This window comes from Protopterus annectens, chromosome 2.part0 (assembly GCF_019279795.1).
Source record: "Protopterus annectens isolate FY-2018-M chromosome 2.part0, PAN1.0, whole genome shotgun sequence".
In the NCBI taxonomy this organism is placed as follows: Eukaryota; Metazoa; Chordata; order Ceratodontiformes; family Protopteridae; genus Protopterus; species Protopterus annectens.
The window spans coordinates 192,991,772-193,017,542 of record NC_056728.1 but is presented as its reverse complement, the minus strand read 5'-3'; the positions used below and the strand labels follow the sequence as shown (position 1 = coordinate 193,017,542).

General features: G+C 36.5%; 1 protein-coding gene across 1 annotated transcript in view; it reads left to right on the top strand.

Annotated features, from left to right (window-relative positions):
- The window catches only part of EPB41L5 (erythrocyte membrane protein band 4.1 like 5), a gene marked incomplete in the record, with an annotated part of 2,576,260 nt that overhangs the window by 1,039,055 nt on the left and 1,511,434 nt on the right, over nucleotides 1–25,771 (top strand). The window contains 1 exon segment of the mRNA XM_044060661.1: nucleotides 7,234–7,403. Within this exon segment, the coding sequence (XP_043916596.1) occupies nucleotides 7,234–7,403 (170 nt within the window).

The following is a 25,771-nucleotide window of genomic DNA, read 5'->3' as shown; positions in this document are numbered from 1 at the left end:
TCTCTTTTCTAATTTCCAAATTCTGTTCATAAACACAGTCCCTTAATCTTTGGGAGGTTTTGCCTATATAAAATGAGGGGGGGGGGGGGCAGTGTTGACACTGAGCTAGGTAAACCACTTGTGAACTAGTGTAGTAGTAATGTCCAACAGTTTTATAGACTTTACTCCTTATACAAAAAGTGTCAGCCTCAATAATGTACCTGCACTGAGGACAATGACCACATTTAAAAGTACCCCAGCTTTTCAAGCTACTTCCTACTGTTTTGTTTTCAAGTAGTTGTTTAAGTGCTCTATCTTTTGTGTAGGTAATGGCAGGTCTCTGACCAAATTTTGCTAGCAAGTTACTTCCTTTTACTTTTTCCTCTTCAGTCCTGTACTGCAAGGGAGGTCCTCAGAACACTGGAATTCATGGTAACAACCATCTCCATATTCCCCTTTGCCAGACTCCACACGAAGAAGATCCTGTGGTACCTGAAATCGACTTGGTCCCAACATTTCATCCCCTGGACAACCCAGGTCCCTCCCCTTTGACTTGCTTAAAGAAGGAAATCCTGTTTTGGATTTTACAGATAAATCTCAACCTGGGTTTTTCCTTCATATTGCAGATACCACAACAGGAGCTGCACACAGATGTATCGGATGATGCACTGGGAGTGTAGACAAGGCAATATGAGAGTTCAGGGACAGTGGTCTACAAATCTAAGATCAGAACACATCAATCTGGAGGAGATGAGGGTGCTAATACAGACCCTGCAGATCTTCTATTATTGGAAATCCATAAGTGTTTTCCAGACAGTGCAATAATCATGTGGTACATAAACAAAAGGGGGCACCTGATCTTACCAGCTATGCAGACTGGCTCTTTTGGCATGGGAGCAGGGCACAAAAGCAGGCCTGTCCTTTAAAATGGTTTGCATTCCCTCTCCTGGCACACTCCCTAAGCACATCAAAAGAAGATCCCTAAAATGGATGCTGAACAGGGAGATCATCCTACACATTCCACAAATTGAACGTCCCATAGATGGAACTTTTTGCCTCATTTGACAACAACTTTCATTCCTCACCAGGACTCAAGATTGGAAAAATGAATGCAGTCCCCTTTCTTTGAAAAGGGAGGGGGCTTCTTGTATGCCTTCCATCCACTTTCTCTTCTTTCCAAGGACTTATTAAAGATATGTAGTGAATACTCTTAAGATCGTACCTGTGACTCCCTTTTAACCAAGGCAGCAATGGTTCCCACTTTTCTTCAACCTAGCCAAGGGTCATCACCAGAAACTTCCCCCTACAGTGGACCTGCTCACAGAGCAGAAGGGCTCATTGTCATTCCAACCAGTCATCCCTCAGTCTGACATTATGTATGATTGGTGTCTAAAAGGAATCGGAATCCCATGTTATGAGTATATGCTTAAAGTTCACCAGGAAGCAAGAAAACGTACTGCAAGAAAATCTTGTATAGCAAAATGGAAAAGATTTTACCATATGGTGTTGGGCAAAAAATCAAGACCCAGTACAGGTTAATACTGCACTGGTCCTCTCTGTTATGTGAGATTTTGCAGTCAGGCCCAACACCCTCCTCTAAGGTACACATTTCAGCATGCCTACCCCTGGATCCTTTGCTTCCGGGCAGACTAGAAGTATAACAGTTCTAAAAAGGTGCAGTCCTCCTGAAACCCCCCAAGGAAAGCTACCCTTCCTGCTTGGGTCCTCAGCTTTGTGCTGGAAAATCTCTCTCTTGTTCATTTCAAACCAGTAGCATCTGCCTCTCTCAAATTCTGTATATGTAAAACTATTTTCCTGGTACCACTTTCACTTCTGCCAGATGAGTGTTTGAGCGGCAGGCCCTTATGAGAGAGATGCAGGATAAACAATATCAAGCAGACACAGAATGTGTTTAAGGGCCAGTCCCTCCTTCATGCCTAAAACAGCAAGTAAACTATCACTCAGGCCATAAATATTCCCCACTTTTTCCATAATCCACAAAATAATGGACTGAGGATTCTACATTTTCTGGATTTGCATAAACAGCTCAGATTCTACCTGTAGAAGACTTAAGAATATTCGCAAGTTTGATCAGTTTTGTCTCTTTCCAAGATTCAAAGTTAAGAAACCCAGTTAAAAAGCAGTGATTACTAACTGGATGTTTAAATCCATTTCTCTGTGCTATACTCAGCAAGGTGTAATCTAGAACAATTTTGGAAACCGCTACTTGGTGTTCTCTGCATACTTTTCAGCAAGCATTACAGTGTGGCTGCCTTTTGTAAATGCATTTGCCAGGTCAGTACACAATGGATTTCTACACAGTTCTCATTTTTCCCTTCCAACCATTGCATACACCTCTTAAGCTGTTTGGAGTACTGCAGCTGTGATCTAAGGAAGGGAGACGGTTGTCTTTCTGCTTCTCCTCCCTTAGCTGACTGATTTATTTTGTGTTTCAGGCCTCTTCAGGCTTATTGGCTTGGAGATGGTCGGAAGATTTACTATCATATGTCTACTTATGTACCCTTGTGCCCATGAGCTTAAGTCATATGTTGAACGTATAGCTCTATGGAAGATTTGGCTTTGGTAGCTGGATGTCCAGGTTATTTGGAGAGAGAACCTAAAAGTTTGAAATACTGCAACAGGACACCTAGCTAAGTTCTTACACAACTATCTTTCCCCTGGGTGTGTGAAACGCCCTTAGATATCCATCAGGGTGAGAGCCTTGAATCCGGGGAATGGCATTATCCAGGCAGACAGTGGGGGGTGCTTATGCTGTCACCAGCATACTGATGTTGAAGGGCATTTTTAGTTGTGGCTTGATCTCTCCCCAAGGTTGTGATGACCACACATGCATTACCGCAGTGACTGCTCTCATTACTTCCTATGCCCTCTGCCTTGCATGCAGGGACAAGAGCTACTGTCACTAGCCTAGACAGCCTTGGTGCACGCCTCTCCTGGACCAGCTCCTACTTTCAGTGCTTTGTGAGATCTTTGCATTCTAAAAAAAACAGCAGCAGCATAGTCCGCTGGGAAACGCCCACCTTCCTGAGATAGGCACCTTCCATCCCTCCTGCAAGCACAATCATTCACCAGAGCCACTAGTCAAACGCAGGTTTTTATATATATATATATATATTAATGAGACATCGTATGTGGAAGAATATGAAAAAGGAAATTAATGAGATTTTTCTTTGGGGGGAGAGATGGATAAAAAAGAGAGAGAACACAATAAGAAAAAAGGAATACTGACAAAGTAACAGGATGGTTTGGAAGTTACATTTGGAGGTATATTGTAAGGCTCCAAGACTCTTACTCTATGCCCAGATAAAAGACCTGTTAGGACTAGTGCCTGATGAGGTAACATCAAGGTCACAGGTAGATGTAATGTAGGTAGATTTAGGAAATGAATATAAAATACTTTGTGTACAGCTTTGTATACCTACAGTTAAGTAAAATTTTGAAAGAGGTTATACCTTGGAAACCTAGAGTAACATCAGTAGACTATATTATAACAGACAGAAGAAAATGTAATGATTATTTGGAAGTGAAAGAACAAGAAATCCGGTTTTTGGAAGCAGGTCTTAAAGGAGATGAGGTAGTAAAGTGGGATCATAATAGACTTTTAGGTTATTGAACTCTGATTAACTTGCATATTGCAGGTATAATGTGAATGATTAGAGACATTATAGATAAGTGAAGGGAAATATATTATCCCTAGATATGCAACTAAGTCAAGAAAATGTAATTTTTTTGTGAAAGTTTTTGCACACAATTTATTCCCCTACAAGAATGTTCCCACGAACTAGAGGAATATGCTGATGTAATACTTGAGAAATAGGTTTTTGATAGCTTATATTTTGGGAATGTACAGAGCTTCTGTAGTGCTGCGGTGGTGTTGTCGCCTCACAGTAAGACATTGTCCTGTTCGATTCTCAGCTAAAGCATCTTCTGTGTGGAGACGTGCATGAATGGGCATACCTTCGTTGAAGGTTGTGCGTCAGGGCTGGCAACTCAGCACGTAAAAATCTACTGCCAGTCATTAGCGGACCGGAGTTCCGCTGTGGCGACCCCTAATGGGGAAAAGCCGAAAGACGCAACAACAGAGCTTCTGTAGTACAGAGAAAAATTGTGCAATATTTTGAGTCTTATAATTGGTAGAGAATTTAACCTCAGTTTAGAGATGTCCTTATTGAGTTGGTGTAAAATATCGTCCTATAGTTAGTGTTGAGAGCGTCTTAGTAAGTCATAACTAGAAGATGGAAAATCATACAAACCATGGATAAGAGAGGTGAAAAAAATGATTAGAGTTTAAAGATATGGACATGAAAACTTTTCTTTTAGAGATCTGAAACAGAACTCTATAGTAAAAAAAAAAAAAAAAAGAATTGGCTTTATGGGATTCAGTAATAGATATTGAGTTTGAAAAGGTCATTGACAGGGAACAAAGCACCCAAGAAGTAGATTTGTTAATAAAGTTGATGATGATACTATGATTTCACTAATTCAGTTGTTAAGATTGTGTTATAGTGATAAAACAATATGGTCACTAGTTAATTCCTGATCTCAAATTATATTGTAATTGGTTTACATGTGCTCTTATGTTTTTGTTTAAGGATCAAAGTTAAATCTGTGTAAAGAATGACTAGATAGAATAGTTTTGTGATAGTGATCTGCATGACTAAAACTATGGCATGCTATTGATTGTCTGATATGAAACTAATTTTAGTATTATGTGAATGTATTATAGTATTATAAAATGGTTGTATCAGCAGTCAGTGCGGAAGTAAAGTTCACCATGCAGGAGGGACTGCACAGTATGTTAAATTAAAATGTCAACTCATTTTGTGCAAGAGCAATGTTTTATTAAAATGCAGTACTGTTCAGTACAGTATGACCCACTGCAACACAATGCAGTGCATTGTTGTAGGGATTGGCTAAACAGCAGGCATGGATGTAGTGCAGCTCTGTACAGTATAACCCAATGCATAGCATATCATGCAGTACAGTACTACTCAGTATAACTGCTCAGTATAGCTTAGTAGTATGGTATTAGTACTTAGCATGGTACCATGCAATGCCGTACTACTCAGTGTAAGTCAGTAGTACAGTATAACACAGTACATGTAGGTCAGTAGTACAGTATAACACAATACATAGCATGATACCATGCAATACAGTACTAATCATTATAACTGATCAGTGTAGCTTAGTAGTACGGTGTAAGTACATAGCATGGTACCATGCAATGCAGTACTGTTTGTAGGTCAGTAGTACAGTATAACACAATACATAGCATGATACCATGCAATACAGTACTAATCAGTATAACTGCTCAGTATAGCTTAGTAGTACGGTGTAAGTACATAGCATGGTACCATGCAATGCAGTACTACTTATAGGTCAGTAGTACAGTATAACACAATACATAGCATGGTACCATGCAATACAATACTACTCAGTATAGCTCAGTAAAGCACATTGCTGAGCTGATCCTTGCAGTGCTGTACTGCAACAGACAGTGATGCTGCAGGACAGTAGGTTGACCATACTGAAAGCTCTGTCCAGCATGGGAGAGCTTGAGCAGCAGACAGGAATTTTAAAATGTGACGCTGAATTCAGAACCATGTATTATTGTAAGATGGAGCAGCATGAATGGATGCCACAACACAATAATCCACAATCCTTAAATACAGCTGTCTCCATGATTTTGTGTTATGAGTAATTCAGCAGTAAAAAAAAAGGGGGGGGGGTGAAAATGGATTTTTTTTTGAGATTGGCCAAGGATAAGACCAAAGGGAAAAGTAGCGTGATAGTTATCAAAGGGCTTTTTTTTTAATAAAAAGTATTGCATAAGAGTGCTTGAGAAGTGTGCTTTAGCATACATATGCACAAATATGTTGGAATTTGGTCTGCGCATCTCTCATTTGGGTTTGGTGAATTGAGGAAGTTTGTTGAATAAGGTATTGTATATTTGGAAGAAGGGGGAAATATAAAAAATAGTAGATCCAAAAGTGATTGTGTGAAATTAGATTTTACAAGAGAAGCTGCCCCTATGATGTAGTGCTGTCAAGGCAAGCTGGCCCCATGGTGTAGTGCTTTCAAGACTTAAATATGACGTAGGAGAGCCGTAGCAGCCAGGTGGAAATGGGAATGGCATTTCAGCAGCTGATGTTGGCTATCTCCTGGAGAGGTGTTCTAGTGGTCTGGTCTACACACAGATGGTTGTCTGCCAGATGGAAAGTTAACCAGTGTGCACAACTGAGGCATGCAGGGGGCCTGCCATGATGTGCTTTGACTGTAGCTGGATTTCTTTCTTTATGGAAGCACACATATGTCAGTGGACTTGCCTTTTGTGGCATGAATGCAAGGCCCCTAAGAGCATGTGAACTAGAGATGCAAGAAAAAAAATCTGCTGCCTATCCCAAGGATGACTCCTACAAACCTCAGTCCTACTGCCTATATCCAAGAATGAGTCCTACAAATTGCACCTTTGTGTTTTCAGTCATGCTGTGTGTGTGTGTGTGTGGGGGGGGGGTGATAAACGGGTCATATAGTATACATCAAGGTCTGATGGTAACAAAAAACTTGAGGTGCGGGCTCAGAGAGATTTTAAACCAGATTGCTGCTCATTTTCTAGAACTGAATCTTCGCTTACTGGATGAAAATGTATCCTTATCAGCTTGTAATAGAAGGTCACATTGGCTTTTCTGGTGCCCAGTGTTGATACTTTCCACTCAAGTTATTTGCATAATTAGCAGTACATTAAGGAAATGTTACTGAAGGATGAGATTCTGTCATATTAAGGTCTGTGTTTTTTCACAGCTTTGCTGTTTTTTCCTTCTACTTGTATTCTTTGTTGATTTATTTTCTGATGTAGAGAATGTATTTCAGTAGTTTACAAATAATCAGACTAGTGTACAGGTGAATTACTGATTTGCCTTCTGCTGAACAGTACACTTGGCATGAAAGCGACTTTGTACTTTTATGTTTGTGGTTTATAATTTTCATTATTTGAGGGGCTCATTGAACATTTTGCCTTTTGATGACTGCAATTGTACAAAAATTGATTAATTTATGGTCATTACTTAAAAACTGCTTTTACTCTTGTGTGGAGTTGAGCATTTTTTTTCATTTGGTTACTGTATATAAATGTTTACAATATTTCATACTGTTTTTTCTTCAATTTAGGGTAAGCAAACTTCTTATCTAGAGCATTCAGACCTCCTTATCACTATTTTTGATTTTCTTTGCAAGGGTAGAGAACAAGAGCACACATTTGTATTCAGACTGGATCATCCCAAAGCCTGTAAACACCTGTGGAAATGTGCAGTGGAACATCATGCATTTTTCCGTTTGAGGGGACCTGTTCCAAAAAGTTCACAGAGATCAGGGTTCATTAGAATGGGATCCCGTTTCAGGCTCAGGTAAGTGCTTCTCAGCTAGAAATGCTGCAACTGCTTATTCCTATTCCAAACAGTTTATGGGGGGAAAAAGTGAGACAGTGGCTGAGGCTCTGGCTACTACTGTGCATTAATGCATGTGTAACCTGTCCATTTCAATTTTGATAAAAATGCATTTCTTTAATAAAATGTCAGCTGTATTCCTATTTACCAAATCTCACCATTCATTTGTGATTTAGCACTGCCAGTAGCGCAACAGCTAGTAGCACAGTTTCCTTTGGTGCTGGAAGATCAGAAGGGGCTGTTTTTTTTTTCTTACAGTAGGTTCTTGGATTAATGTACCAGTACTGACACTGTAGTGTAGCATAAGGGAGTGCTTCACTCCCTAAGCATTGTCCTCTTGATGAGACGTTAAACCGAGGTTCCCATCTGCCTAACTTGGTGGTAACTCAGGTTGGTGTAAAAGATCCTTAGAGCACTTATTGAAAAAAAGATGAAGGGTTCTTTCTCTGTGTGTGTGTATGTATATATACACACTCACATTTGCATTTTCATGTTTTTGTTATTTACATTCCTCATGTATTTACATTTTCCTTTACCTTATAAAAAACACAACACTAAGCATAAACAATATTACAGAAAATAAACTTACACTCCCCACACTTTCTACCACATCTTGATTTTTCCAGTTTTTAACAAAACCCACTTATTTGTTCTATCTTTCCATATTTCCCATATGACAATAAACACTCCTTTATCTGTTTCCCTTACTACTACTTCCTTAATTCATAATACCCATGCAAAGTCATATTTAATGTTATCAACTCTTATGTCGTATTCTTTAATTCATTTTCTCTAATTACTGATTCACAGTCAGTAAATCCGCAGTGGTGGTGCTGCGGTAGCTTTGTCGCCTCACAGTAAGACGCTGTCCGGTTCGATTTTCAGCTAGTGCGTCTTCTGCGTGGAGACATGCATGAATGGTCGTACCTTCGTTGAAGGTTGTGCATCAGGGCTGGTAACTCGGCACGTAAAAATCAACTACCAATCATTAGCGGACCGGAGTTCCGCTGTGGCGACCCCTAACCGGGAAAAGCCGAAAGACACAAACAAACTGATTCACAGTCAGCCATTCCCTCCATAAAAGCTTTGAGAGGTTTCCTCCTGCCCACAAAAATGATAATATTTTCTCCCTATAATACTACTATTCACAGGTAGTTTACTGTTAAGTTCCAGATAAAATCCTGCAATATCTCTCTGTTTTTTTACATGTTGCTTTTCCTTCCTTTTGTAGCTTTAATCATACAAATTCTTCAAAGGATTATACATAAGTACTGTTTCCTCCTATTCAGTCTTATCTTTTGTATGTCACTTTTATAATCTTGATTTTTTTGATATTCTTGCATTTCTTCTTCCCTGTTTTTACACTTCCTCCTTTTTTCATTTTTCTTTTATAGTTCCCAAAAATCCTTACACTTTTGTAAACATTATCTATTGTAGTATCTTTGGGTTTTAAGGTACATGGTAAAAGAGCAAATGTAAATGTAAACATGCTGTATATACAACTGTATTTGTTAATCCTAGCCCCCCCCCCCCACACACACACACACACACAAATATCACACTCTTCTCTTAATAGGATTCAGACCTGATCCACAAATTCTTCTAAGTATCACTTGCAATTTTTTTTGGTCTTCACTTCTTGGCATCCTGTGTACACTGCCTTGAATATCTTATTTCTTCACATAAGTACTGAATTCTTTATTGCCACGTTATTTTAAAAGACAACCAACCTAAATGTTTTCAGTAATGCATTCATTTCTTCTATTAACCTTTCCCACTGGAATAAAACTGCTTTTTGTTTTCCAAGTCTGATTCTCAAAGAAAAGCATTTCTTAAAAAAAAAATATTTCATCAATCTTTACTTGCATCACTTTTGTCACTTTGCTTTCTATTTGTTTAACTCTAGTTCTACATTTTCAACATTTTATTAATCTGTGAAAAACTGTTTCATCCATAGCTTATTTTTGCCACTGTTATCAAATCAGCAGCATAGTACAGAAATACAGGTGTTCTGTCTTGTATCAGAAATTGGCCTTGTATTGCTCACTTGTCAGTGTTTATCAGTACCTCAAATAAAAACCCCACACAATTGGACACCCTTGCCTAGCTCCTTTATTAACTCTGATGTTCCTACAAAGGCATCCATTTACAAAAACAAAACCTTTATATCCAGATTTAATTAACTTTCAGAACTGTGCCCATTATTCCATAATTTTTTAAAAAATATACTAGAAATGTCCATGTGTCATAGTATCAAATGCTTTTTATGTACATTCCCTACCATCATAACTTCTTTTCCCTCCAGTATATCATTCACAATTTCATTCACCAATACTAACAATTCCTGATTCTTTTTTTTTTTATTTATTTGTACCATATACCACTGCGTATACCTCCTTCTGTATCATTTTTCTCAAGTCTCTGTTGCAAAGTCTTCATATATGTTATGGTTTTCTGATTTTTAATAAGTTTTATCCCCTTTTTGACAGAAATAAATTCCCTCACAAATAATGACACTTGTAAATCCTTCATTATTCTGTTCATTCAGAATCTTTTAAGTACCCCATTTAATTATTTAAAGTTACCTCTTCTAGTATTATGTTGATTATTCTGTATTGCATTTAAAATCATCAAACTACTCTTATTTTTCTCCATACCTCTCTTCTATATATTCCCCCCTGTACTATTCATAATTTGTTCTCATTTTTGCTGCTTTGTTCTTTTTATCTGTCTGTTGCCTCATCCTCAAAAGTAGTGATGCCTCCTCACCCTCCTTTCCTTTAGAAGTGTTGCTATTTATATAACATGTTGCTTTTTATATAACCAACTGTGATAATGCTGAAATGATGTATACAAAACTAAAAATTAACTCTCAAAAAACACAGAACTATAATTGCAGCATACATACTGCCTGAAAATAACCTCCACACCATAGAAAACGTTCTGCACTGGTCCTCAAAAGCATTGCCCCAGGAAACAATAATCATGGGTGATTTTAATTTAAACTGGTTAACCTGTAATTCCCTAAACCCCAGGAATCATACAAACCTCCATGGCTTCACCCAAATTATATATAAGAACCCACCAGAACTGATAAGGCAACTAACAAGCACTATATCCTTACCCAGCACTCTGCTTCCATTCAGGTTGTCTCTCCCAATGGCCTCAATGACCATCTCCCAACCTTTCTACCAGGCATAGAATCAACCTAACAAAACGCCCTACCTACCACCTAACAAGGAGCAAAAGTAACTTTAACCCCCAAAACTTTATATCAACCCTTAAACTTTGCAGTTGGTCACCACATAAGCACTTCCCACTAGAAGAGGCTATAAAATATTTTAACTCAATCTTCATGAGCATCTTGAATATATAGTCCCCTCCCAGAACTGTAAGAATAAAAGCTAACTGTGCTGCTTTGTTAAACAAAAAAAACTAGAGCACTGTTACAATCAAGAGACAAAGCTTGGGATCAGTACCACAAAAGCAAATCTGACAAGCTACCAGCAGACTATCTAAAACTAGCAGCTGATGCAATCACTTACCCATATCTGTCCTCATCAACAGGTCAGTTTCCCATATTATTCCATTACACAAAGGAGGAAACTCAACAGAACTCACTAATTATCAACCAGTTGCTATCCTATCACCCTTGTCCAAGATTCTCGAGAGATGTGTACATGCACAATTCATGGACTACTTCTGTCTGATAATTCAGCATGGTTTTCCCCCCTTCCACAGTACTGCCACTGCCCTAATGAACTTTACTAACACAGGTAATCTTCATGGGAACGATGTCAGATGTTTCCTCTGTCTTTCTCGACCTTTCAAAAACCTTTGATATGGTCTCACATAGTAAAGGAATACACTGTCAGACCTGGCTCTAAGCCAGAATACTCTTTCTGTTCAAAGATTACCTAACTGGTGCCGGCAGCAAGGACTACAGTGGCACCAAAACCTCTCTCCTCTTCCACCTGTCAACATAGGAGTTCCTCAAGGACCTAGCCTGGATTCCCTGTTCACACTATTTACTAACAATCTCCACACCTCAGTACCAAATGGTAGTGTAGTTCAGAATGAAGATGATTCCACATTAATATGCGTTCATCCTTCTTTACAACAACTACAGTTAATAACACAACACACTTTCAGAACAGTGGAAACGTGGCTAGCTAATTCACAACAAATACTAACCCCCAACAAAACTAAACTTATACTTATCCAGCCTATAAAACCCACTTCGCCCCTCCCCACTTTTCATTATCTTGTCCAAGAATAACTCCATCATAGCACTTGTAACCCACACTAAACCTCTGGGAGTATTTGAGGGAGATTTGATATCTATATTGCTCAGACCATAAAAGTGCAGAAAAAGCTTTACACTCTATACAAAAACAAGCTATATCTTACTAATAACACAAAAGCAACCATAGCACAAACTCATCTTATCTCAACACTGCTGTATGCCTCTCCAATTTTTACTAACCTAAAGAAAATCAGACTTGGCCAAATTAAACTCCTGCTATAACAAAATTGCCAGATATGTCACAGATGCACCCTTCAGGTCACATACTATGGCCCACAGTATTCTCTACCAACCAAAGAAAACCCCTCCCTTCAAAATCTACTTCCTTACACAAGTAATTGGGCCCTATGCTCTTCAAATAAATCTCTATTGAAATCAAGCAAAGTTAATAATATGGGGTCTTTATTACAAATTCAAAGCTTTAGGTAATCGAATACCTAAAGCTCGACACCTAAACAGCGAAAGCTGTAAACATCAAGCAGCCACTTCCGTGAATTCTTTCGTAGGAAAAGAATTTGCTTGGCCGGAGAAAAAACACTTTTTAAACCCTAATCGAGTGGGGGGGCTGTGCCCCCACACCCCCCTAAGTATACCAACTCTGAGATCACTCTACAGTGGAGAAAAGGGCAGATTCCTGATAGTGGCCAAGTGAATTCTTTCCCTACAAAAGAATATGCGCAAGTGGCAGTTTGATATTTACTGCTTTCGCTGTTTAGGTGTCGATCTTTAGGTATTTGATTACCTAAAGTTTCGATCACCTAATATAGACTCAGTAATACTACAGGAGACTCCCTGTTTAGAAACTATATAGCAAAAACCTGGAAACACATTGCCTACAGATATAACTACTACTACTAACATGTCTCACTTCAAAAAACACTTAAAACTCACATCTAAAACAAGAGTTTGCTCATGTACTACTCCAGGCTAGATCATCTCTCTTAATCACCATACACAAACATTGTTTTTCTAACTTTACCAGGATATGTACTGAAAAGAAACCTTAACCTCTCACTTACATGGGCACAGTAGACATCTGTAGACTATTAACTAGTAAGTACACTCTCCCTTTTAATTTTGTATACATCCTCAGTATACCGAATGTATAGTCAGATATGTACCAATCTATTTAAAGCCGTCTGATACAAACGATTTTCTAATTTCTTACTGTAAGCTAACTGCACAAAAGTGTTGCTACTAAAGATTTTTTCTTATTTCATTCTAAATGCACAAAAGAGATGCATTTCTATGTAACTTGGTCTTGTCAATGTTGACACACTGCTCTTTTGTATTGCTTTCTCTGTGACACACTGTGGGATCCTGTGAATATGCTTGATTTTCAAAATATTATCATATACTAAGATGCCCAAGTATCTTGCTGTATCTTCTGTTTGTTAATGTTTCACTACAATGTATTATGTGGAACATTTCTGTCCGGGCCTCTGCTGAAAAAGGACATGTCTAGACGGCCTTTCCTGGTAAACAAATGTGAAATTAAATTTCTGCACTTTCATTATTCCTTTCGTAAATTCTCTATCAGAAAACAGAATGTCATAATTCTCCAGGTCTTTTTTCCCATAACTTTCACTAACTGTATTCTTTTTTTTGTCTGTGCTCTAGTTCTAGTTGCAACTATGTTTTCAATGAAAAGTATAAAAATATAATCTGCCATCCGTCCATGACCCATATGTAAACCTTATACTCATATGTTTAACATAAATTTCCTATTTCTTCTACTAGAAACTTCACTTAAATATTCCTTCTTGTTAGTCTTAGTACCTTTTTCTTTAATTACTTCCCCATTTTCAGAAAAAAGTCTGTCCAAACTGCAAAATGGATATGTAATTGTATTCCCTTCATATACCTGTTTTGTCCTTACTGACATTATAAAATCTTTCTCAGCTTTAAAGTTCCCTGTTCTCTATGTCTGGCTACTAAGTCTTGACCTAGAGAGTCTTCCCCACTGCATTATCTTGCTTTTACATCCACCTTTTCCAGCCTTTTCCATGTATACTACAATTAAAATCCCTCAGAAGTATTATAATCTTAACTGTTACATACAGTTTGAATTTTTTAAACAAATTCTTCCTCTGTTTTATGCTGGTAGATTATAACACTTTTTTTCTCTCTTATCTTGGGTCACCGTTCCTGATTAAAGTTATTGTTAAATAAAAATGTTATCTCCAAATGTCTTTCCTTAAATTCACATTTTATTCATCCTCAGACAATCTTATATTTTCAGTAATAAGCCTTGTAATCCTGTAAAACTGTTGCTTTTGTATTTAACATCTTGCAGCATTGTCAAACTCTTAGCATCATTAATAATGCAGTTTGCATTCCCTGAAATTATCTTTATTCCTTTACTTTTGTTAAAATGTAGATTTTTTTTCTTTTTCTCACTTTTAACCCGTTTCCCCTACTGAATTTCTTTAAAAAAAATCTTCTCACCTTGTTCCTCTTAACTGATGATCTCCCCTCAAGTATCTTTCATAAATAACCTCCTGTCTTTCATAATACACAGCTTGTTCTGTTTTTGTTGGTTGATGAACTCTCCTGTTCTTCATACCTCCATGTTCTTTTGTTGTCACATTTTAAATGTCTTCATGATTCTGTACTGTCTAAAACGTTCTCGCCTCTCTCATTTCCATCCATCCACAACACATAGGGTTAGGGTGTTGCATCATCAGTGGCTATCACCTGTTCATACTGCTGAATGGCTAGCCCTGTCACAGGTGGTGTTCTATACCAGAGACTTGCACAGTCACACCTACAACTCATTTAGTGTGCCCAGACCACCTACTGCATGTCTTTGGAATGTGTGAGGAAACCAGAGCTCCTGGGGGGAAAACCAACATGAGCACAGGGATGAGATGCAGACTTCACATAGAAGGCAACTCAGCTGAGAATCAAACCAGGAGCGTCTTGCTGTGAGGAGGCAATGCTTACCTGCTTTGCCAGTATGCTACCCTCATCTTGAGAATGTCAGTTTCATTTTCTGCATTCTGTTTTTCATTAATTCATGGTATGTCCCTTAGCCTCACACTGGTTACTGCAGTTATTAATCAAATGTGATAAATCCCCTCAATAATACAACTTTCATTTTTTTTAATTACTTGCAATTCATAGCCCCTTTCCACAAGTTTGGCCTCTTCACTTTTTTACTGTTGCATACACATTGAACAGTGTATTGTAGTATTTTTTTCAGTGTTGACAGTTGTAAATTATATAACAACTTTTTTGTATAGTGTCATTTTCTGACCAACATAAATGCACTCATTTCATAGAAATGTTTCCCCCCCCATTTTTAACATAAATATCTTTATATATATATATATATATATATATATATATATATATATATATATTTTGTTCGTGTCAAATGTCATTTCACAAAATGAGGCTTTACCTAGGTGTATGATTGATCTTGTGTCCTGAGCATAAGATCTCATTTTACTCTGTTACAGTGTCCTAAATTTTACATTCATCAGTGCTAGTGTCCTTTTTTCACTTTTGTTATTAACGTTGATTGGCCTCTGTTTCTTTTTCCTTACTTCCCCAACCTTACTCTCAGCTCCTGGCACTGCCGCTGAATGACTGTTTAAGCTGCTCTTTCTGTACTTTCTCCAGAAAATTAACCTCTTCTACACTTTTTTCTTCTTTTGGCTCCCCAAATCCTTGCCATCACAATCCGTGACATAGCTGAATCTTTCCATGGTCCTCTGATTGGAAAAGCCTCTCCACCAGACTGAATCTCAGGAATCAAAAGTTCCTGCCATGACACCTTTATTTCTCAAACATCCTTATTTTCCTCCTCCATGTCATGGTCACTTGCCTTGTTTTCCACATTTTTGCTTATTTCTGTTGTCTTTTCTTCTCCCAAGGTCAGTGTTTCTGCTGTTAGACCAGCTTACAGCTATACTCCTCTCGTCTGTGACACCACACTTCTCCCAGATGCGTCTGCATTAGGGATGGGAGTGACTTTCTCACAAAAAGAGTAGGGGTACTTTTAGTGTGTACTTTCATTTTATACCATGAAACAGTTTTAAATTATTTGCACACTCATTTTTTTAATTCATACTTAAAATTATTTGTTATCACAAAAGAACTTAAGTGAACAATTCTATTTCTTTCATTCTTTTTTAATTTATATTTACCCTCTATCCCCCACAATCATTTTCTTACTTCAGCTGATATCTTCCTCTTCCATTTTTGATGTATAACAAATTCTCACATCTTTTTTTTCCACAGCACCCATATTGTCACAAACAGTACACTGTCTGATTTATAAGTATCACATTTATTTACTTTATCATACTTCCTATATAATATCATATTTGTATTCATACATTTAAATCCTCGCAATCTATATTCATTTTTTGACTTTTCCAAAATTCTTTATTCTTTATGCAGTCCAAAAACAATGATTTGTCATTTCTTCACTAAATTCAACAGATTTTTTTTCCTCCCTCAATTTATATTTCATATACCCTTTCACTAATACCCGTCTAATAAATTTTTCCACAAAAATCCTGTACTGCTTTAATTGACTTTTAAATCCTTCTATGGGTACATCATTTTTTCTAAAATCATATGCTATTCTTTTATTTTCCCATCAACCTCACTTTTAGCTTCCTTAATTTAATTTTATTTTCATTCATTTTTCCTGCACTCTTTTTTTGCTTTTCCCTTTTTTCTTCCTGCACATTTGTATATTTTTCAAATTACATCTTGACTATTATTTGTCTCTTATTTTACCCAAAATAAATACACAGATGCTAAATGTTCCACTTGGATTTTTTTTAATTCATATCACCTTGTTTTATGATAAATTATTCCTCATCTCACTGGGCTCCAACTTGAACCCCAAAATTAAGCTAAAAAAGTCTAATAACTCTTTCCATTTGAGTGGGAATGTATGTATTCCCTTTAAATATATGTTTCCTGATACATAAATATTCAACATGTCTTTTCTGAAATAATATATAAAAGCTTCTCCACAAAGCTAACAATTTTTTATTTGTTCCGGTATCTCTCTCCATTGAATTGTTATACTTGCCAAGTGTCACTCTCCAAATCTTTACTAAATTTCTTGTGAAATAAATTACATTTATTTTTTTATCTCATCAAATCCCTTATACTCATTTTGTTTAATTGCAGACCAGCTTTTTAACAGCTTTCAATTCTTATTTCAACCTAACTTATTGATCATTTGTTTTTTATTATAACTAAATCACCTGAGTATGGCATACGTATTGGTAATATAACGTTTCTTTCCATCTTGCATCTTTCCTTCCTCATTTAATGCATGCATTCATTTCAAATACAAGATTGCACTTGCTAATTAGCTATCCCTGACTTATTCTACTATTAGTATGTTTTTATATCCATCCATTTATCATAACTTGTACATATGCATTTTCATAACATATTTCTCTATTACATTCATATTTTTCTCTTATGTCTCTAAAGCCTGCCACATTGCTTCCTAACTCACTTTATATATAGCTTTAGCTACATCACATGCTTTTAAGGCCTACTTCATTCTTTTTTCAGTATCATCTCTACTACTTTTATTTCACCTCTGTTCCTTTTATACCATAGACCCCTTCTCCTAGTACCTCATCCAGTACTTTCTCCATCCTATTTTGTAGTATTTTCATAAATGTTAGTATTCCCTAATGTTATAGGCCTTCAACTTGTGTATTTTTTCCATCTTTTTCCATATAAATTTTATCATGTCACCAGATATGCATTCCATTATGCCTTCCTTTTTCCAGTCATATAATTAATAAAAATCCTTTCGCCTTTTTTCATATCATTATAATATTCATAAAAAAAGTACTCTGTACAGTAATTAGGACTTCAGTAAGTGACCATGTATAAAAACTTTTCAACTTTTAATAATATAGTAGCACTTTCATTCAGTGAACCATAAAACTTAATCAGTTACACATACCCACTTGCTTCCTTTTCTTAAATGGTTACTACAAGTCATGTGACCACCCATTAGTAACCATATAATACCTTTTTTAAAAAATACATTTTATAAAAAGACCAGCACCATATAATCAAAAAAAAAGTATCACACAAAAAAGTCAAGCAGATAACATTTAATTACCTTTGAAAGGCAAATATCAAAGCATTTACAACCCCATCCTAACTGGTTCATGTTACCTAGCCAAGGATTTCAGTTTCAAAAGGGGAGCTATACTTGTGCTATCATTTAACCCAGGACATTTATTCGATTCCAACCTCAATTGCCAAATTAACTCTTGGTTTTCTAATAAAGTGGGCCATGCACACCCCCCCCCGTGGATTTTTTTTCAACCTTGTCCCACACAGTAAATTTAAAGCAATGGTCACTATACCGATTCAGATATGTCTATACAAGGCATTAGTAGTTTTATGATTTTTTTTATATCACAAATATGTTCATGAATATGGCTACGGAGCCTACACTCTGTTTTGCCCACATAAAAGGCTTTGCACAGTTGGCAAAGGACGCCGTAGACCACTCCTGTGGTGTCAGTTAGATCTACCTTGCAAAAAAATCCCCTTGTTATTTATACAAACTCTATTACCTTCCAAAATGTACTTAAACATACTACATCTCCCACATCTGGACATCCTAGGGTGTGCAATAACAGCTTTATTTTTCTTTTCCAGGATGTTTTTCAAATTAAGCCCCTTCCTGTATACTATAATGGGCCTTTCTCCTACTCTAACACATTATTACTTTCCCTTAGGATGTCCCAATTCTTATTCAGAATCCATCTAATCTCAGAACTCTCCAAATTAAAGGAGGTAATCTTAGCCTTTGAGTATTCATTATCCCCCTCCCTTGTTCCTGTTATCACTTTATTCCCACTATTATCCAATTTAAGAATAGGATTAAAATGCCCCATCCCCCTCTTCGCAGAAACTTCATCTACAAGTTCTTGAACCATCGCCATAAGATAATCCCTTTTGCAAAACATTCTCAATACGTTTTCACATTCTGTCGTGAAATCCTTATCTAAAGTGCTCATTTGGGCAGCCCGTTCTTGTTGCTCCTTGACAATGGCCCTTTTCTGCTTATAAGGCTGGGAGCTTTTGAAATGCAATAGCATATTTGAATAGCGGGCTTCCTAACGCACGTGAAACACATTTATCCCAGTACTCCATCTTTTTCAATCATTGCATCCAAATATGCCATCCTTTCCATATGGTAAGTGTGTATGAAAGACAAAAATTCTGTGCTCCTATTAATATAATCTATAAACAATAGTAAACTGTCCTCATTCTCTCTCGATACCATAAATATATCCAAATAGCATAGGTATAGTTTCATAGAATTCATACAAGAATGGTTTAAAATGTACAAAAATTCCCATTGTAACATTATGATGATAGCTAGAAGAGAACCCACTGGTGAACCCATTGCAACACCCTCTTTTTGCCTGCATGTCTTACCCTCAATGAATATAAAATTATTCTTCAGTATCATTTCCAATAACTCAACATAATTAGCAATGCATCCCAGGTCAAACCCCCCTTCTATCCAAATATTCATGTACCCATTCCAATCCTATAGAATGAGGTATTACAGTATATAAGTCATAAACATCTATTGTGACCAACACATTTGTTTTGGAATAGGTAACATTACTGCGTCTATATCAGATTGTCGAAGTTTTAATACTTCGAATCACTAAAGATTGAACTTTAGTGATCAAAGTCTTAAAATTTTGAATTGTTATAAAAATATTTTCAAAACAAAAACAAAAGGGTGTACGCAGGGCGACAAGCACCCCCACACCCCCCGCTCTTTAAATATACCAACTCCAAGATCGCGCTACAGTGTAGGAAACGAAAATCTTCCATTTCCGCACTGTATTGCACTGAAGTGCGATCTCGTAGTTGATATATTTAAGTAGCGGGTGTGAGGGGCACAGCCCCGCACGTGGGGGCTGCATTTGGCCTTGCCCCCCTGCTTACAGCCTCTAGGTTTTACTTTTTTTTTTTTTTTTTTAAATATTTTTATAGTAATTAGAAGTTTTAAGACTTTGATCCCTAAAGTTCGATCTTTAGTGATTCTAAGTATTAAAACTTCGACAATCTAATATAGACCCAACATTATTCATTTTATATAAAAAGTCCAATGAATCCTTAAAGATGTTGCTCATCTGCTAATAAATACTTAAGCTTATGATCCACATATTGGGCACATGCCACTGCGATCGATTCCTGCCTATCCAGTATAGATCTCGTGGGGGGGTTCTCAATGGATTTGTAGATCTTTGGGACGCCAGAAATTGTTGGAAGTATGGGGGTTTTGATGGTTAAATATGTAAAGTCATCCAGGGTTATCCGTCCTTTGATAAACATATTCCTCAGCTGATTATTGATTCTAGTATAAGAAGTATTTAATTCTGAAGTATGCTTGAGCCCTCATATGCACTGCCACCCAGAATATTAAAAATATGCTCATTATAGTCCGTTTTTTTTCATGATAACCATTCCCCCTCCCTTGTCCTGTTTCATCGCTCTCAGTTCATGGTTCTTTATAAAACTAATCTTCTCATCATCACTCTGTTCATTTTTACTAAGTGTATTACTGTTCTTTCCTAAAATAGCCCTGAGATCTAACTCACAAAGTTTCTCAAAAAAATCCTAAGAGGAGATGCAAGAGAGGGTTATACAGGCTTGAGGCGCTAAGATTCTCGCTATTTACCTGCATGTCATTAAATAAAATTCCAAAATTCAACTGACACATTTTCAAATCAATCAAAACATTAACTAAGTAAGCTGGTTATACTGGCACAGAATTGATGGCTTTCGCAAAAAAATCAGCGTAGAGTCCAACATGACATCCGTAGAGTTAAAAAGTTTAAAGTCGCATTCTGCATTATAAACAATACTAACGCCATGAAAGTTGAGCTGTTCCTTCTCTAATAAATCCTCATTCTCCGTAAAAACAGTAATTCGATAGTTGTTTCCCAAACTCAAGTCCTCCTCATCTCTGCATTGAAGCATGGCAGGGCATTGGCTGTGTAAATCGTCCTCTGATTGACCTTGTATTTCCAGGAATTGCCGTGATTGGGGTGTTGATTCTTCTGAATGTCCCTGATTTGTTCCGACTGTCTCAACTGGGAAAAATCCTGTCCTCCTTCAAACTCATCATTATAATTGATTGGTACCTAGTTACGTTCATTCACTCCCCCAGCACACCTCCCTTGATTGTCATGGTTACTGTTTCCAGGCACAGGGGACGCATAATTACCCGCAAAATCATGGTTACCCCAAACTTGTGATTCTGGTGGAAGTGGATAGGCATGACCATTCATATAGTCCTTCCTGTCTCGTTCAAATTTCTTCATTTTGTAACCCTTAGAGCTAGCAATTCTCTGTTCCATGCTGAAAAAAATATGTGCATGCTCAGCTTTTAGATTCAGGTAACGCAACACCCCCTCCATATACTGTAATAATTCTTGTACTAGGAGGGTGAGGTTCCCCACCTTGTTTTGCAGTAGAGACAGTTTCCTGCTGACATCTACCTTCGAGCTGCCAGAAAATAGTGGCTGCAATGAAACAGTCAATCCTGTAGCCATAGCATAGTAGAACACCAAGATTCCACAAAGCAGATAGACAAACCACGACTAAAACAGCAGCACTCTGTACAGTATTTAGGACGTCAGTAAGCGGCCACGTATAACAACTTTTCAACTTTTATTAATATGTTAGCACTTTCGTAATATGAACCATAAAACTTCATCAGATACACATACCCGCTCGTTTCCTTTTCTTAAATTACAAGTCATGTGACCACCCGTTAGTAACTATGTATTATCTTTTTTTAAAAATATATCTTGTAAAAAGGCCAGCACCATATAATCAAAAAAAAGTATCATGGAAAAAGAAAGACAAGCAGACAAGTTCTAAGATTAGATGGATTTTGAATAAGAATTGGGGCATTCTAAGGGAAAGTAATAATGTGTTTGAGATGGTAGAAGAAAGGCCCATTATAGTATATAGGAAGGGACTTAATTTGAAAAACATCCTGGATAGGAAAAACAAAGCTGTTTTTGCACACCGTAGTATGTCCAGATGCAGGAGATGTAGTATGTGTAAGTATATTTTGGAAGGTAATAGAGTTTGTATAAATAACAAGGGGATTTTTTGCAAGATGCATATAACTGACACCACACTACACAGCCCTTTGCCGACTGTGTTGAAGCCTTTTATGTGGCAAAATGGAGCATAGGCTCCTTAACCATATTTATGAACATACTTACGGTATAAAAAAAACATAAAACTACTTATGCCTTGTATAGACATCTGGATCAGTATAGTGACTATTGGTTTAAATTTGTTGTGTTTGACAATGTGGAAAAAAAACATGGTGGGCTCATGGCCCACTTTAGTAGAAAAGCAAGAGTAATTTGGCAACTGAGGTTGGAATCGAATAAATGTCCTGGGTTAAATGATAGTATAGCTCCCCTTTTGAAATTTAAATCCTTGGCTAGGTAACATGAACCAGCTAGGATAGGGGTTGTAAATGTTTTGATATTTGCCTTTCAAAGGTAATTAAATGTTATCTGCTTGACTTTTTTATATTATACTTATTTTTTGATTATATGGTGCTTATTTTTATAAGATATATTAAAAAAAAGGATATTATATGGTTACTAATTGGTGGTCACATGACTTGTAGTAACTATTTAAGAAAATTAATTGAGTATGTGTATCTGTTTAAGTTTTAAAGGTCATAGAATGAAAGCGCTAATATATTATTAAAAGTTGAAAAGTTTTTATACATGGTCACTTATTGAAGTCTTAATTACTGTACCGAGTGTTGTTTTATTTGTGGTTTATCTATCTGCTTTGTGGAGTCTTGGTCATTATAATATTCATAGCATATCCAGTCCTGGCGCTGATTTATTCTTACTTTTTATCACCTTTTCTATTTATTTTTTGTATTATTTTTCAAGAAAAATCTTTACTTTTTTAGTTTTCACTTTCTGTATTTCTTGCCCATCCATTTCCCGTTTTCATACATTTTCTAAACAAGATATTCTACCATGTCTGTAATATATTGTTTGCATATTCTCCTCTCTTATCCAAGAGAGAATCTTCTCATGTTTTTAGTTTTCCAAAATAAGGGAACCTCTTCTTTGTTTTTCCTTTTAGAAAAAAAATCTTTACCTATAAAACGAATTTTTTTTCCTTTTATTTTATTCTCATTCATCTATTTTTCTTCCTTTTTTTGTAGTATTTCTCATTCTATAACATTTCTTTATATTGTCGTATTTTTTTATTCTTTCTGCTTCTAAATATATTTTATATACTTTTGTTTATGCATTACCCACCACTCTCACGCTATCCAGCTTGTGTAAAATGGTCTTATTGTCATATGATCTTGCCATAGCATTTCATTCTTCCTCCTTTTTAAACTCTGTAGTTAGTCTCCCTCCTTTTTTCTTCCTTTATTATTTTGTTGTCTTCCCCATTCTAGTCCATACTGGTCTCTCTATCTGAAAACACTGTCGTTTGTACTTCCCCTTGCTATTTTTCATGTTATTAGAGTAAACTGTATAATTACTTTGTCTACATAGCGAAAGAAAAAGTTTTAATTCATACTCATCCATATCTGAAATTGTCAACTGCACATTTTTCTTTAGTTGCCATACTGTGTATTCTCTGTCCTTTCCTACTTTTAAATCTCTGCATCTTCTGTAGAAATATTTTCTACTGTTTGCCTTTGTTCTGAGCTTTTTTTGTTTACGGTTTCCTTTTATCTAATATTGGACAGTCAAAAGTGTCCAAATTCTTTATATTGTCAAAAAACATGCTTACATTTTTTGCTAACTGTCTCCTTTCCCCACACTGGCCTCACCTTCATTTGTTAGTCATGTACTAAATGAATTTCATCCTCAAAGAAATGACATGCTTTAGGTTGATCCAGTACTTAACAAACCTTCTCTTACCATTCAAATTATTGTATTTAAAATACGTCACATTTTCCCATCATTAGCATCTGTTATTACCCACACTTCCCAACCCCCAGTCCATACATTTCTTTCATCGCATATTTTTTTAACTTCATGTATTTTACTGCGTAGTGAAAGAAAAAGATTGAATTCATACTCAATATCTGAACTCGTACGTTCAACGTTTTTCTTTTTCAAGCTCTGAATGTCTTTCCATGATGCTACCGTATTTCTGTTTTTAGTCTCTGTAATAAGTCTTTCCAGCAAGTTAAAGCTTTGAAATGTCACTTCACAGAAATGTTCATCTCCCAAATGAATTGATACTCTGTCTTCAATGTCAGTTTTTGACATTGAAGACAGAGTATCAATTCATTTGGGTGATGAACATTTTTGTGAAGTGACATTTCAAAGCTACTTACTGGAAAGACTTATTACAGAGACTAAAAATAGAAATACTAGTGGCAAAATACTACTATTCAGAATGTCATACCTGTTCACACTGCCATAATTTTTACTTTTTATTCTAACTACCGGTGTCGTCTTTGACTGTTGTGAAATGCAAATCTTTGCCCCCTCTAAGTCTTTCTAACACTCTTCCTTTCATTGCTGCATCTGCAATAACGTCTTTTTTTCTTGTAATAAAAAAGCACAAAAACTGTTGCAGCAGTATAAACTCCTAAAACTGACTACTCTGCCATATGAGAATATCTCCAGTTTCCCTTCACCACCTGATACTTCTGTTTCTGACCTGTCATTTTCTTTCTGCTGTAATACCTTTTCCACCATGTCACTCTATTGCACTTCCTCGCCTTTTTTTTGTCTGTCTACTTTATCAAATATACCATCACTTGTGTTTCCAATCCACCAGTTTCCAACTCTCTATCCGTAATTTTATTTCCCTCTCCTTCCTTCAGCAAGTTTTCTGCTGTCCCAATGTCCATCTCTGCTGCAGTCTCCTCCATCCTGGAATTTCAGGAAGTGGAATAGCAGCCTTTTGGCGCCACCTTGCAGCTCCAGAGAATGTTTCACTTCCTGTTCTTCAAAGATTAGATTTTTTATTTGTAAACATTCATACATTTCATATTTACTTATTTACACAAATAAAACCACTCCATACATCAGCTTCTTTAAGTGTTCTCTCACCCTTTTACTCATAACCAAAACTATATTTTTTGGAATATTTTTCAGTGCCCATTTTCCATTGTATTTGATTTCATTAAATCTCCTGTTCCAAGTTGTTCATGTTGCATAGGTTAATAGGTTCATAGGTGTGTACTAGGCTAATGGCCCTGGAGCCTTTACAAACCTAGCCCATAGGATTACCCTGGCATCGTGCCACCCGACCTTAGTTCCCAGTGCCTCTGTCAAGTTGAGCCACTGGAGTGATCCCAGGGTGAGTTTTCTATTTCCAATCTACTCATCAAGATTTCTCCAGCAGAGGGCGGCCGGTGAGGTGCTCTGCTTGAAATTTATGGAAAGTGTATTCCATAGCATGGGCAGTCTCTGGGTTTAACTCTGTCCATTTTCTTTGTCTTTTCTTGAGATCTTGTTCCATAATAACCGTATTCTGTCATGTCCATATTTAACATTTCAAATTTCAATTAATCTTTAACCAAATCATGTTAACATACTTCTTTCCACAACTCTTAAATTCTTTCACATTTAATAAATGTGTTGGTTTCAAATTCTTTATACTTATTACATATTCTGTCTCTATTTTTGTATGCAGTATTTGCTTTTACTGGTAATTTACCTGTGGACAACCTCCTCAAAAAATCATTACTTTCGTTAATTCTTTTTATAGTTTTTCTGTCTCATCATTATTGCTTTTTTTCTTGCTTGTTTCTAACTCTTTCCACGGATCAACAAAATAGGAAGATTTCATAATAACATACCCTTCCTTTCTATTCTTTTCTATTACATTATTTTTTTTTTTGTTTCCATAACAAAAATTTACTATAATTTTTTTTCATTTCTTCATCAATGGCACTTTTACTTCTTTTCTTAATTTCCATACCTTCCCAAATTTGCTTTTATTTACCATACATTGTCTC